We start from the raw sequence: 16,623 nt of genomic DNA on the forward strand, positions 1-16,623 counted from the left end.
GAGGCGGAGAACAGGATACAGATATGTTGTACGTGGTGCCAGACACAGAGTAGAGACAGGATACAGATAATGTTGTACGTGGTGTCAGACACAGAGGTGGGAGACAGGATACAGATAGTGTTGTACGTGGTGTACAGGTAGTGCTGTACGTAGTGTCAGAACACAGGGTGGAGACAGGATACAGATAATGTTGTACGTGGTGCTAGAACACAGGGTGGAAGAAGAGGATACAGATATGTGTTGTACGTGGTGCCAGACACAGAGTGGAGACAAGGATACAGATAGTGTTGTACGTGGTGTCAGACACAAGGTAGAGACAGGATACAGATAATGTTGTACTTGGTGTTAGACACAGAGGTAGGGAATAGGATACAGATAGTGTTGTACGTGGTGTGAGACGCAGAGTGAAGACAGGATACAGATATTCTTGAACGTGGTGTCAGACACAGGGTGGAGACAGGATACAGATAATGTTGTACGTGGTGTCAGGACAGAGAGGGGAATAGGATACAGATAGTGTTGTACGTGGTGTTAGACACAGGGTAGAATAGGATAGATATTGTGTTGTGCGTGGTGTGAAACACAGAGTGAGGAGACAGGATACAGATAAAGTGTTGTACGTGGTCCCAGACACAGAGTAGGGAGGATACACATCAGACACAGAAGGTGGGGACAGGATACAGATAATGTTGTACGTTGTCAGACACCGGGTAGAGAACAGGATACAGAATAACGTTGTACGTGGTGCCAGACACAGAGTAGGGAACAGGATACAGACAGTGAGGTACAGGATACAGATATGTGTTGTACGTGGTGTCAGACTGGACAGAGTAGAGACAGGATACAGATAATGTTGTACGTGGTGTCAGAGCACAAAGGTAAAAGACAGGATACAGATAATGTTGTACGTGGTGTCCAGACACAGAGGTAGAGACAGGATACAGATAATGTTGTACGTAATGTCAGACACAGGGTAGAGACAGGATACAGATAGTGTTGTACGTGGTGCCAGACACAGAGTGGAGACAGGATACAGATAATGTTGTACGTGGTGTCAGACACAGGGTAGAGATAGGATACAGATAATGTTGTACGTGGTGTCAGACACAGAGTGGAGACAGGATACAGATAGTGTTGTACGTGGTGCCACACACAGAGAGTAGAGACAGGATACAGATAATGCTGTACGTGGTGTCCAGACACAGGGTAGAGACAGGATACAGATAGTGTTGTACGTGGTGCAGACACAGAGTAGAGACAGGATACAGATAATGCTGTACGTGGTGTCCAGGCACAGGCAAAGACAGGATACAGATAATGTTGTACGTGGTGTCAGACACAGGGTACAGATAGGATACAGATAGTACTGTACGTAGTGCCAGACACAGAGTGGAGACAGGATACAGATAATGTTGTACGTGGTGTCAGACACAGGGTGGAGACAGGATACAGATAATGTTGTACGTGGTGTCAGACACAGAGGTGGAGACAGGATACAGATAATGTTGTACGTGGTGCCAGACACAGAGTGGAGACAGGATACAGATAGTGTTGTACGTGGTGTCAGACACACAGGGTAGAGACAGGATACAGATAATGTTGTACGTGGTGTTAGACACAGGGTAGAGATAGGATATAGATAGTGTTGTACGTGGTGTGAGACGCAGAGTGAAGACAGGATACAGATATTATTGTATGTGGTGTCAGACACAGGGTGGAGACAGGATACAGATATGTTGTACGTGGTGTCAGGCAGAGGGGAGAGATAGGATACAGATAGTGTTGTCCGTGGTGTTAGACACAGGGTAGAGATAGGATACAGATAGTGTTGTACGTGGTGTGAGACACAGAGTGAAGACAGGATACAGAAAGTGTTGTACGTGGTGCCAGAAACAGAGTAGAGACAGGATACAGATAGTGTTGTACGTGGTGTCAGGCACAGGGTGGAGACAGGATGCAGATAATGTTGTACGTGGTGTCAGACACAGGGTAGAGATAGGATACAGATAGTGCTGTACGTAGTGGCAGACACAGAGTGTAGACAGGATACAGATATTGTTGTACGTGGTGTCAGACACAAGGTAGAGATAGGATACAGATAATGTTGTACGTGGTGTGAGACACAAGGTAGAGATAGGATACAGATAATGTTGTACGTGATACCAAACACAGAGTGGAGACAGGATACAGATAGTGTTGTACGTGGTGTCAGACACAAGGTAAAGACAGGATACAGATAATCTTGTACGTGGTGTCAGACACAGGGTACAGATATGATACAGATAGTACTGTACGTAGTGCCAGACACAGAGTGGAGACAGGATACAGATAATGTTGTACGTGGTGTCAGACACAGGGTGGAGACAGGATACAGATAATGTTGTACGTGGTGTCAGACAGAGGGTAGAGATAGGATACAGATAGTGTTGTACGTGGTGTTAGACACAGGGTAGAGACAGGATACAGATAGTGTTGTACGTGGTGTGAGACGCAGAGTGAAGACAGGATACAGATAAGTGTTGTACGTGGTGTCAGACACAGAGTAGAGACAGGATACAGATAGTGTTGTACGTGGTGTCAGACACAGGGGTGGGAGAACAGGATGCAGATAATGTTGTACGTGGTGTCAGACACAGGGTAGAATAGGATACAGATAATGTTGTACCTGTTGTCAGTCACAGAGTGGAGACAGGATACAGATAATGTTATACGTGGTGTCAGACACAGAGTGGAGACAGGATACAGATAATGTTGTACGTGGTGTCAGACACAGAGTGGAGACAGGATACAGATAATGTTGTACGTGGTGTCAGACACAAGGTAGAGATAGGATACAGATAATGTTGTACGTGGTACCAGACACAGAGGTGGAGACAGGATACAGATAATGTTGTACGTGGTGTCAGACACAAGGTAGAGACAGGATACAGATAATGTTGTACGTGGTGTCAGACACAGGGTACAGATAGGATACAGATAGTACTGTACGTAGTGCCAGACACAGGGTGGAGACAGGATACAGATAATGTTGTACGTGGTGTCAGACACAGGGTGGAGACAGGATACAGATAATGTTGTACGTGGTGTCAGACACAGAGTGGAGACAGGATACAGATAATGTTGTACGTGGTGTCAGACACAGGGTGGAGACAGGATACAGATAATGTTGTACGTGGTGTCAGACACAGGGTGGAGACAGGATACAGATAGTGTGTTGTACGTGGTGTGAGACACAGAAGTGGAGACAGGATACAGATAAGTGTTGGTGTCAGACACGTGGTCCCAGGATACAGATAGTGCTGTAGTGCCAGAGACAGAGGATACAGGATACAGTGTTGTACGTGGTGTCAGACACAAGGTAGAGACAGGATACAGATAATGTTGTACGTGGTGTCAGACACAGGGTGGAGACAGGATACAGATAATGTTGTACGTGGTGTCAGACACAAGGTATAGATATGGGTACAGATCGTGTTGTACGTGGTGCCAGACACAGAGTAGGAGGCAGAGGATACAGATAAGTGTTGTGCGTGGTGCCAGACACAGAGTGGAGACAGGATACAGATAATGTTGTACGTGGTGTCAGACACAGAGTGGAGACAGGATACAGATAATGTTGTACGTGGTGTCAGACACAGGGTAGAGACAGGATACAGATAGTGTTGTACGTGGTGTCAGACACAGGGTGGAGACAGGATACAGATAATGTTGTACGTGGTGTCAGACACAGGGTAGAGATAGGATACAGATAGTGCTGTACGTGGTGCCAGACACAGAGTAGAGACAGGATACAGATAGTGTTGTACGTGGTGTCAGACACAGGGTAGAGACAGGATACAGATAATGTTGTACGTGGTGTCAGACACAGGGTAGAGACAGGATACAGATAATGTTGTACGTGGTGCCAGACACAGAGTGGAGACAGGATACAGATAGTGCTGTACGTGGTGTCAGACACAAAGTAGAGACAGGATACAGATAATGTTGTACGTGGTGTTAGACACAGGGTAGAGATAGGATACAGATAGTGTTGTACGTGGTGTGAGACACAGAGTGAAGACAGGATACAGATAATGTTGTACGTGGTGTCAGACACAGGGTGGAGACAGGATACAGATAATGTTGTACGTGGTGTCAGACAGAGGGGAGAGATAGGATACAGATAGTGTTGTACGTGGTGTTAGACACAGGGTAGAGATAGGATAGAGATAGTGTTGTACGTGGTGTGAGAAACGCAGAGTGGAGACAGGATACAGAAAGTGTTGTACGTGGTCCCAGACACAGAGTAGAGACAGGATACAGATAATGTTGTACGTGGTGTCAGACACAGGGTGGAGACAGGATACAGATAATGTTGTACGTGGTGTCAGACACAGGGTAGAGATAGGATACAGATAGTGCTGTACGTAGTGCCAGACACAGAGTGGAGACAGGATACAGATAATGTTGTACGTGGTGTCAGACACAAGGTAGAGACAGGATACAGATAATGTTGTACGTGGTGCCAGACACAGGGTAGAAGAATAGGATACAGATAGTGTTGTACGTGGTGCCAGACACAGAGTGGAGACAGGATACAGATAATGTTGTACGTGGTGTCAGACAGAGGGGAGAGATAGGATACAGATAGTGTTGTACGTGGTGTTAGACACAGGGTAGAGATAGGATACAGATAGTGTTGTACGTGGTGTGAGACGCAGAGTGAAGACAGGATACAGAAAGTGTTGTACGTGGTGCCAGAAACAGAGTAGAGACAGGATACAGATAGTGTTGTACGTGGTGTCAGGCACAGGGTGGAGACAGGATGCAGATAATGTTGTACGTGGTGTCAGACACAGGGTAGAGATAGGATACAGATAGTGCTGTACGTAGTGGCAGACACAGAGTGTAGACAGGATACAGATATTGTTGTACGTGGTGTCAGACACAAGGTAGAGATAGGATACAGATAATGTTGTACGTGGTGTGAGACACAAGGTAGAGATAGGATACAGATAATGTTGTACGTGATACCAAACACAGAGTGGAGACAGGATACAGATAATGTTGTACGTGGTGTCAGACACAGGGTAGAGACAGGATACAGATAATGTTGTACGTGGTGTCAGACACAGGGTGGAGACAGGATACAGATAATGTTGTACGTGGTGTCAGACACAGGGTAGAGATAGGATACAGATAGTGCTGTACGTAGTGCCAGACACAGAGTGGAGACAGGATACAGATAATGTTGTACGTGGTGTCAGACACAGGGTGGAGACAGGATACAGATAATGTTGTACGTGGTGTTAGACACAGGGTAGAGACAGGATACAGATAATGTTGTACGTGGTACAACACAGAGTGGAGACAGGATACAGATAGTGTTGTACGTGGTGTCAGACACAGAGTGGAGACAGGATACAGATAATGTTGTACGTGGTGTCAGACACAGGGTAGAGACAGGATACAGATAGTGTTGTACGTGGTGTCAGACACAGAGTGGAGACAGGATACAGATAATGTTGTACGTGGTGTCAGACACAAGGTGGAGACAGGATACAGATAATGTTGTACGTGGTGTCAGACACAAGGTAGAGACAGGATACAGAGTGCGTGGTGTACGTGGTAGAGACAGACAGTGTGTTGTACGTGGGTGCCAGACACAGAGTAGAGACAGGATACAGATAATGTTGTACGTGGTGTCAGACACAGGGTAGAGACAGGATACAGATAATGTTGTACGTGGTGCCAGACACAGAGTAGAGACAGGATACAGATAATGTTGTACGTGGTGTCAGACACAAGGTAGAGACAGGATACAGATAGTGTTGTACGTGGTGTCAGACACAGGGTAGAGACAGGATACAGATAATGTTGTACGTGGTGTCAGACACAGAGTAGAGACAGGATACAGATAATGTTGTACGTAATGTCAGACACAGGGTAGAGATAGGATACAGATAGTGCTGTACGTAGTGCCAGACACAGAGTGGAGACAGGATACAGATAATGTTGTGTTGTACGTGGTGCCAGACGTGGTGCCAGAGTGGAGACAGGATACAAATAGTGTTGTACGTGGTGCCAGACACAGAGTAGAGACAGGATACAGATAATGCTGTACGTGGTGTCAGACACCGGGTAGAGACAGGATACAGATAACGTTGTACGTGGTGCCAGACACAGAGTAGAGACAGGATACAGATAATGCTGTACGTGGTGTCAGACACAAGGTAAAGACAGGATACAGATAATGTTGTACGTGGTGTCAGAAACACGGTAGAGACAGGATACCGATAATGCTGTACGTGGTGTCAGACACAAGGTAAAGACAGGATACAGATAATGTTGTACGTGGTGTCAGACACAGGGTAGAGACAGGATACAGATAATGTTGTACGTGGTGTCAGACACAGAGTGGAGACAGGATACAGATAGTGTTGTACGTGGTGTCAGACACAGAGTGGAGACAGGATACAGATAATGTTGTACGTGGTGTCAGACACAAGGTAGAGACAGGATACAGATAATGTTGTACGTGGTGTCAGAAACACGGTAGAGACAGGATACCGATAATGCTGTACGTGGTGTCAGACACAAGGTAAAGACAGGATACAGATAATGTTGTACGTGGTGTCAGACACAGGGTAGAGACAGGATACAGATAATGTTGTACGTAATGTCAGACACAGGGTAGAGATAGGATACAGATAGTGCTGTACGTAGTGCCAGACACAGAGTGGAGACAGGATACAGATAATGTTGTACGTGATGTCAGACACAAGGTAGAGATAGGATACAGATAATGTTATACGTGGTGCCAGACTCAGAGTGGAGACAGGATACAAATAGTGTTGTACGTGGTGCCAGACACAGAGTAGAGACAGGATACAGATAATGCTGTACGTGGTGTCAGACACCGGGTAGAGACAGGATACAGATAACTTTGTACGTGGTGCCAGACACAGAGTAGAGACAGGATACAGATAATGCTGTACGTGGTGTCAGACACAAGGTACAGACAGGATACAAATAGTGTTGTACGTGGTGTCAGACACAGAGTAGAGACAGGATACAGATAATGCTGTACGTGGTGTCAGACACCGGGCAGAGACAGGATACAGATAATGTTGTACGTGGTGTCAGACACAGGGTAGAGATAGGATACAGATAATGTTGTGCGTGGTGCTAGACACAGAGTGGACACAGGATACAGATAGTGTTGTACGTGGTGTCAGACACAGGGTGGAGACAGGATACAGATAGTGTTGTACGTGGTGTCAGACACAGGGTAGAGATAGGATACAGATAGTGCTGCACGTGGTGTCAGACACAAGGTAGAGACAGGATACAGATAATGTTGTACGTGGTGTCAGACACAGGGTAGAGATAGGATACAGATAATGTTGTGCGTGGTGCCAGACACAGAGTGGACACAGGATACAGATAGTGTTGTACGTGGTGTCAGACACAGGGTGGAGACAGGATACAGATAGTGTTGTACGTGGTGTCAGACACAGGGTAGAGATAGGATACAGATAGTGCTGTACGTGGTGTCAGACACAGGGTACAGATGGGATACAGATAATGTTATACGTGGTGCCAGACACAGGGTGGAGATAGGATACAGATAATGTTGTACGTGGTGCCAGATACAGAGTAGAGACAGGATACAGATAATGTTGTACGTGGTGTCAAACAGCGGGTAGAGACAGGATACAGATAATGTTGTACTTGGTGTCAGACACAGGGTAGAGATAGGACACAGACAATGTACACATTTGAGGCTCACATCACAACTACGATGACAGATTAAACTATTCACCATTGAACAACCTTTTCTCATTTGTTTCAAGTGAAACACTATCGCACATGGTGGTATACTTTCTTCTGCCCAGTAGTGTAAATCTTGGTCAAAGCGGGCAACACTTCAATAGGGTTCTCATAGTTACCTGACAAAACATAATTGTGCCAGAATGTTTGTGAAGTGTACCGACATATATCTCCTTTGTCCGTTTAGTACATTCTGAGTCAGCCAAACATTGTGCGTCCTCTTTGGCTTGAGTTCTTGCTGCCCAGCACTACGTATTGATAGACAATCAGCACCTTCTTCCGTCTACGGATCTTACCACGAAGATGATGAAGGAGGAGGGGGATTAGAGGTGTTGAAAGTGAGGTAGGAAGGGGGATGCAAAGGAAAGAAGATGAAGAAGGATGTGGAGAAGGAGGAAAAGATGAAGAAAGAGATGAAGAATAAAATGAGAAAAAAAAGAAACCAACGAAGACCAAGAAATGGAGGAGAAAAAATGTAGATGGAAGATGATAAAGAAGAGATGACTAGAGTAGAGAAGGCTGAGGAGAAAATGACAAACATGAAGCAAGAAGAAGGAGGAGAATAGGAATAGAAGAAAACTGGGGAGAATAAAATGGAAGAGAATGGTGAGAATATAAAGGAGTAGAAAGGATATTTAGTTTATTAAAGTGTTACCGATTAGGCAGTGCCATACTTACCAACAAGCCCTTGCAGTTTGACATAACAAAGTGCAATACAATGCAATAAACATGTGATCCTATATCCTTATGAGACACATGATACGCAACGTCAGTCAATTCATTGATAAGTATTGTGATACACTCTCTTCACTGTTTGTAAGTAACTAAAGGGCATCTGTAAATGCCAATATACTGGCTATTCGCAGCGTCTGTTAGCTAGTGCCAGAAGCGGCTGTATAAGATCGGTGTTTATCAAGACCCGTCTGTGTGAACAAGGCCGAATAGAACGATCACATGCAATATGTTTAGCTGTTGCAGTTTTACAAGTGAAGTTTGTTTAACACGTAATACATCCTATATTTCGTGGGTTTAAGAACGTATGTCTAATATTATGTGTAACATATAGAGAATCCCACCCGAGTGTCTTTGGATATATTTGGTATCAAAAGACACTCGTATGAGATTCTATTTATCAGAAAAAATCTCTGAAACCTGAGCTGTCATTTGACTTACAGTGTAGTGATGTCACAGCATTGTGATATAATTAGGTTTTTTACGTCAGTGCATTGTACAAAATCTACTGTGAAAACGATATCTCCTAAGATATTTCATTTAATCTCATACAAGCAATATCTCCAGTTCGGGATGATAAATCCTACATCTACACACCTGTTCTGAAGCGGAACTCGATGGGGTCGCTCATCTCCCCGCTGTAGCCCGTAATAAGATGGGCTGTGTAGTTAGATTCCGGTGTTAGGCCAGTCAGGTCATAGAAGGTGCTGAGACGATGGATCTTCTCCTTGGTGGCGGCCCCTGTGTAGGTGATCCAGAGCTCGCTGACGTTGTAGCAGCTGGGGGCTGTGACCCAGGAGATGCGGACTGTGTTGAAGACACTCCGGATAACCTTAACGTCGCGTGGAGGAGGGTCTGGCATTATGAGGATACATATCGTTACATACAAATACCTGGATGTGGTGGGCGGAACAAGGCTAGAACATGTACGGGGTGGAGGAACAAGGTCAACCACAGTAGGTACAAGAAGTGAACCACTCATGCAGTGTGCAAAATACTGGCAAGTTGATGTTGTTTAAATCTAACAGTCCGGGGGCACAGAGGCCAATGCAATCAGGTAGGACACAGTAACAGTTCAACACTTGATCCAGTAAAACGATGGGGTGTAGAAGAAGCAGCAGTTGGGCTGGGAGACACAGGTTTGGTTTAAGAAGAAGCAGTAGGTGGGTTGGGAGACCCAGGATTGGTTTAAGAAGAAGCAGTAGGTGGGCCGGAAGACACAGGTTTGGTTTAAGAAGAAGCAGTAGGTGGGTTGGGAGACCCAGGTATAGTTCGGGCAGAAGAAGCAGCAGGTAGGCTGGGAGACACAGGTATGGTTGAGGTAGAAGAAGCAATAGTAGGGCCAGGAGCCACAGGTGTTGTTGAAGTAGAAGCAGCAGGTGGGCCGTGAGACACAGATATGGTTGAGGTAGAAGTAGCAGGTAGGCCGTGAGACACAGGTATGGTTGAGGTAGAAGAAGCAATAGTAGGGCTGGGAGCCACAGGTGTTGTTGAAGTAGAAGCAGCAGGTGGGCTGGGAGACACAAGTATGTATCAGGTAGAAGAAGCAGCAGTTGGGCTGGGAGACACAGGTTTGGTTTAAGAAGAAGCAGTAGGTGGGTTGGGAGACCCAGGTATAGTTCGGGCAGAAGAAGCAGCAGATGGGCTTGGGGACACAGGTATGGTTGAGGTAGAAGAAGCAATAGTAGGGCTGGGAGCCACAGGTGTTGTTGAAGTAGAAGCAGCAGGTGGGCTGGGAGACACAGGTATGGCTGAGGTAGAAGAAGCAGTTAGGCTGGGAGACACAGATATGGTTGAGGTAGGAGAAGCGGTAGGTGGGTTCGGAGACCCAGGTATAGTTCAGGCAGAAAAAGCAGCAGGTGGGCTTGGGGACACAGGTATGGTTGAGGTAGAAGAAGCAATAGTAGGGCCAGGAGCCACAGGTGTTGTTGAAGAAAAAGAAGCAGGTGGGCTGGGAGAAACAGGTATGGTTGAGGTAGAAGACGCAGGTGGGCCGTCAGACACAGGTATGCATATGGTTGAGGTAGAAGAAGCAATTAGGCTGGGAAACACAGATATGGTCGAGGTAGAAGCAGCAGCAGGTGGGCTGGGAGACACAGGTATGGATTAGATAGAAGCAGCAGGTGGGCTGGGAGACAAAGTTATGGTTGAGGTACACGCAGCAGTTAGGCTGGGAGACACAGGTATCCTTAATGTAAAAGCTGCAGATGGGCCGGGAGACACAGGTATGTTTGAGGTAGAAGAAGCAGCAGGTGGGCTGGGAGACACAGGAATGGTTGAGGTAGAAGCAGCAGCTGGGCTGGGAGACACAGGTATGCTTGACGTAGAAGCAGCAGCTGGGCCGGGAAACACAGATATGGTTGAGGTAGAAGCAACAGCTGGGCCGTGAGACACAGGTGTCCTTGATGTAGAAGCTGCAGCCGGGCCGGGAGACACAGATATGGTTGAGGTAGAAGCAACAGCTAGGCCGTGAGACACAGGTATCCTTAATGTAAAAGCTGCAGATGGGCCGGGAGACACAGGTATGCTTGAGGTAGAAGCAGCAGCTGGGTCGTCAGACAAAGATATGTTTAGGGTAGAACCAGCAGCTGGGCCCGGAGGCACAGATATGGCTGAGGTAGAAGCAGCAGATGGGCCTGGAGACACAGGTATCGTTCAGGTAGAAGAAGCAGCTGGTGGGCTGGGAGACACAGGTATGGTTGAGGTAGAAGAAGCAGCTGGTTGGCTGGGAGACACAGGTATGGTTGAGGTAGAAGAAGCAGCTGGTGGGCTGGGAGACACAGATATGGATGAGATAGAAGAAGCAGCTGGTGGGCTGGGAGACACAGGTATGCTTGAGGTAGAAGAAGCAGCTGGTTGGCTGGGAGACACAGGTATGGTTGAGGTAGAAGAAGCAGCTGGTGGGCTGGGAGACACAGATATGGATGAGATAGAAGAAGCAGCTGTTGGGCCGGGAGACACAGATATGGTAGAGGTAGAACCATCAGGTGGGCTGGGAGACACAGGTATGGTTGAGGTAGAAGCAGCAGTTAGGCCAGGAGACACAGATATGGTAGAGGTAGAACCATCAGGTGGGCTGGGAGACACAGGTATGGTTGAGGTATACGCAACAGTTAGACTGGGAGGTAGAAGAAACAGCAGGAAGACTGGGAGACACAGATATGGTTGAGGTAGAAGAAGCAGCCGTTGGGCTGGGAGACACAGGTATGGTTGAGGTAGAAGCAGCAGCTGGGTCGTCAGACAAAGATATGTTTAGGGTAGAACCAGCAGCTGGGCCCGGAGGCACAGATATGGCTGAGGTAGAAGCAGCAGATGGGCCTGGAGACACAGGTATCGTTCAGGTAGAAGAAGCAGCTGGTGGGCTGGGAGACACAGGTATGGTTGAGGTAGAAGAAGCAGCTGGTTGGCTGGGAGACACAGGTATGGTTGAGGTAGAAGAAGCAGCTGGTGGGCTGGGAGACACAGATATGGATGAGATAGAAGAAGCAGCTGGTGGGATGGGAGACACAGGTATGGTTGAGGTAGAAGAAGCAGCTGGTGGGCTGGGAGACACAGGTATGGTTGAGGTAGAAGAAGCAGCTGGTGGGCTGGGAGACACAGATATGGATGAGATAGAAGAAGCAGCTGTTGGGCCGGGAGACACAGGTATTGTTGAGGTAGAAGCAGCAGTTAGGCCAGGAGACACAGATATGGTAGAGGTAGAACCATCAGGTGGGCTGGGAGACACAGGTATGGTTGAGGTATACGCAACAGTTAGACTGGGAGGTAGAAGAAACAGCAGGAAGGTTGGGAGACACAGATATGGTTGAGGTAGAAGAAGCAGCCGTTGGGCTGGGAGACACAGGTATGGTTGAGGTAGAACCATCAGGTGGGCTGGGAGACACAGGTATGGTTGAGGTATACGCAACAGTTAGACTGGGAGGTAGAAGAAACAGCAGGAAGGCTGGGAGACACAGATATGGTTGAGGTAGAAGAAGCAGCTGGTGGGCTGGAGACACAGGTATGGTTGAGGTAGACGAAGCAACCGTAGGGCTAGGAGACACAGGTATGGTTGAGGTGGAAGAAGCAATTAGGCTGGGAAACACAGATATGGTCGAGGTAGAAGCAGCAGCAGGTGGGCTGGGAGACACAGGTATGGATTAGATAGAAGCAGCAGGTGGGCTGGGAGACAAAGTTATGGTTGAGGTACACGCAGCAGTTAGGCTGGGAGACACAGGTATCCTTAATGTAAAAGCTGCAGATGGGCCGGGAGACACAGGTATGTTTGAGGTAGAAGAAGCAGCAGGTGGGCTGGGAGACACAGGAATGGTTGAGGTAGAAGCAGCAGCTGGGCTGGGAGACACAGGTATGCTTGACGTAGAAGCAGCAGCTGGGCCGGGAAACACAGATATGGTTGAAGTAGAAGCAACAGCTGGGCCGTGAGACATAGGTGTCCTTGATGTAGAAGCTGCAGCCGGGCCGGGAGACACAGATATGGTTGAGGTAGAAGCAACAGCTAGGCCGTGAGACACAGGTATCCTTAATGTAAAAGCTGCAGATGGGCCTGGAGACACAGGTATGCTTGAGGTAGAAGCAGCAGCTGGGCCGTCAGACAAAGATATGTTTAGGGTAGAACCAGCAGCTGGGCCCGGAGGCACAGATATGGCTGAGGTAGAAGCAGCAGATGGGCCTGGAGACACAGGTATCGTTCAGGTAGAAGAAGCAGCTGGTGGGCTGGGAGACACAGGTATGGTTGAGGTAGAAGAAGCAGCTGGTTGGCTGGGAGACACAGGTATGGTTGAGGTAGAAGAAGCAGCTGGTGGGCTGGGAGACACAGATATGGATGAGATAGAAGAAGCAGCTGGTGGGCTGGGAGACACAGATATGGATGAGATAGAAGAAGCAGCTGTTGGGCCGGGAGACACAGGTATGGTTGAGGTAGAAGCAGCAGTTAGGCCAGGAGACACAGATATGGTAGAGGTAGAACCATCAGGTGGGCTGGGAGACACAGGTATGGTTGAGGTAGAAGCAGCAGTTAGGCCAGGAGACACAGATATGGTAGAGGTAGAACCATCAGGTGGGCTGGGAGACACAGGTATGGTTGAGGTATACGCAACAGTTAGACTGGGAGGTAGAAGAAACAGCAGGAAGACTGGGAGACACAGATATGGTTGAGGTAGAAGAAGCAGCCGTTGGGCTGGGAGACACAGGTATGGTTGAGGTAGAAGCAGCAGCTGGGTCGTCAGACAAAGATATGTTTAGGGTAGAACCAGCAGCTGGGCCCGGAGGCACAGATATGGCTGAGGTAGAAGCAGCAGATGGGCCTGGAGACACAGGTATCGTTCAGGTAGAAGAAGCAGCTGGTGGGCTGGGAGACACAGGTATGGTTGAGGTAGAAGAAGCAGCTGGTTGGCTGGGAGACACAGGTATGGTTGAGGTAGAAGAAGCAGCTGGTGGGCTGGGAGACACAGATATGGATGAGATAGAAGAAGCAGCTGGTGGGCTGGGAGACACAGGTATGGTTGAGGTAGAAGAAGCAGCTGGTTGGCTGGGAGACACAGGTATGGTTGAGGTAGAAGAAGCAGCTGGTGGGCTGGGAGACACAGATATGGATGAGATAGAAGAAGCAGCTGTTGGGCCGGGAGACACTGAGGTAGAAGCAGCAGTTAGGCCAGGAGACACAGATATGGTAGAGGTAGAACCATCAGGTGGGCTGGGAGACACAGGTATGGTTGAGGTATACGCAACAGTTAGACTGGGAGGTAGAAGAAACAGCAGGAAGGTTGGGAGACACAGATATGGTTGAGGTAGAAGAAGCAGCCGTTGGGCTGGGAGACACAGATATGGTTGAGGTAGAAGAAGCAGCTGGTTGGCTGGGAGACACAGGTATGGTTGAGGTAGAAGAAGCAGCTGGTTGGCTGGGGAGACACAGTTATGGTTGAGAGTAGAAGAAGCAGCTGGTGGGCTGGGAGACACAGATATGGGATGAGATAGAACCAGCAGCTGTTGGGCTGGGCTGGGAGACACAGGTATTGTTGAGGTAAAAGCAGCAGTTAGGCCAGGAGACACAGATATGGTAGAGGTAGAACCATCAGGTGGGCTGGGAGACACAGGTATGGTTGAGGTATACACAGGTGGGCAACAGTTAGACTGGGAAGTAGAAGAAACAGCAGGAAGACTGGGAGACACAGATATGGTTGAGGTAGAAGAAGCAGCCGTTGGGCTGGGAGACACAGGTATGGTTGAGGTAGAAGCAGCAGCTGGGTCGTCAGACAAAGATATGTTTAGGGTAGAACCAGCAGCTGGGCCCGGAGGCACAGATATGGCTGAGGTAGAAGCAGCAGATGGGCCTGGAGACACAGGTATGGTTGAGGTAGAAGAAGCAGCCGTTGGGCTGGGAGACACAGGTATGGTTGAGGTAGAACCATCAGGTGGGCTGGGAGACACAGGTATGGTTGAGGTATACGCAACAGTTAGACTGGGAGGTAGAAGAAACAGCAGGAAGGCTGGGAGACACAGATATGGTTGAGGTAGAAGAAGCAGCTGGTGGGCTGGAGACACAGGTATGGTTGAGGTAGACGAAGCAGCCGTAGGGCTAGGAGACACAGGTATGGTTGAGGTGGAAGAAGCAGCTGGTGGGCTGGAGACACAGGTATGGTTGAGGTAGAGGAAGCAACCGTAGGGCTAGGAGACACAGGTATGGTTGAGGTGGAAGAAGCAGCTGGTGGGCTGGAGACACAGGTATGGTTGAGGTAGAAGCAGCAGTTAGGCCGGGAGACACAGATATGGTTGAGGTAAAAGCAGCTGTTGGGCCGGGAGACACAGGTATGGTTGAGGTAGAACCATCAGGTGGGCTGGAAGACACAGGTATGGTTGAGGTATACGCAACAGTTAGACTGGGAGGTAGAAGAGCAGGTGGTTGGGAGATACAGATATGGTTGAGGTAGAAGTAGCAGGTGGGCCGGGAGATCAGGTATGGTTGAGGTAGAAGCAGCAGGTGGGCTGGGAGACACAGATATGGTTTGAGGTAGAAGCAGCAGGTGGGCTGGGAGACACAGATATGGTTGAAGTAGAAGCAGCAGGTGGGCTGTGAGACACAGGTGTGGTTGAAGTAGAAGCAGCAGCTGGGCCGGGAGACACAGATATGGTTGAGGTAAAAGCAGCTGTTGGGCCGGGAGACACAGGTATGGTTGAGGTAGAACCATCAGGTGGGCTGGAGACACAGGTATGGTTGAGGTATAGCAAAGTTAGACTGGGGAGGTAGGCTGGGAGACACAGGTATGGTTAGTAGGTAGAAAGGAGCAGGTGGGCTGAGGAGACACAGCTGTATGGTTAAGGTAGACGCAGCAGTTAGGTTGGGAGACACAGGTATGGTTGAGGTAGAAGCAGCAGGTGGGCTTGGAGACACAGGTATGGTTGAGGTAGAAGCAGCAGGTGGACTGGGAGACACAGATATGGTTGAGATAGAGGCAGCAGGTGGGCTGTGAGACACAGGTATGGTTGAGGTAGAAGCAGCAGGTGGGCTGGGAGACACAGGTATGGTTGAGGTAGAAGCAGCAGGTGGGCTGGGAGACACAGATATGGTTAAGGTAGAAGCAGCAGGTGGGCTGGGAGACACAGGTATGGTTGAGGTAGAAGCAGCAGGTGGGCTGTGAGACACAGATATTGTTTGAGATAGAAGCAGCAGGTGGGCTGGGAGACACAGGTATGGTTGAGGTAGAAGCAGCAGGTGGGCTGTGAGACACAGATATGGTTGAGATAGAAGCAGCAGGTGGGCTGGGAGACACAGGTATGGTTGAGGTAGAAGGCAGCAGGTGGGCTGGGAGACACAGGTATGGTTGAGGTAGAAGCAGCAGGTGGGCTGGGAGACACAGGTATGGTTGAGGTAGAAGCAGCAGGTGGGCTGTGAGACACAGGTATGTTTGAGGTAGAAGCAGCAGGTGGGGTGTGAGACAAAGATATGGTTGAGGTAGAGGCAGCAGGTGGGCTGGGAGACACAGGTATGGTTGAGGTAGAAGCAGCAGGTGGGCTGGGAGACACAGATATGGTTTAGGGAAGAGGCAGCAGGTGGTCTGGGAGACACATCAGATTTAGGAGGTA

General features: G+C 48.5%; 1 protein-coding gene across 1 annotated transcript in view; it reads right to left on the minus strand.

Moving 5' to 3' along the window:
- LOC124274700 (ephrin type-A receptor 3-like) overlaps positions 1-16,623 on the minus strand; it is a 42,098-nt gene that overhangs the window by 19,931 nt on the left and 5,544 nt on the right. The window contains exon 5 of the mRNA XM_046710067.1: positions 9,142-9,399. Coding sequence (XP_046566023.1) covers positions 9,142-9,399 — 258 coding nt within the window. The remainder of the gene's footprint in view (positions 1-9,141; positions 9,400-16,623) is intronic.

This window comes from Haliotis rubra, unplaced genomic scaffold (genome assembly GCF_003918875.1).
Source record: "Haliotis rubra isolate DU_JTF1 unplaced genomic scaffold, ASM391887v1 Scf1932, whole genome shotgun sequence".
Classification (NCBI taxonomy): Eukaryota; Metazoa; Mollusca; class Gastropoda; order Lepetellida; family Haliotidae; genus Haliotis; species Haliotis rubra.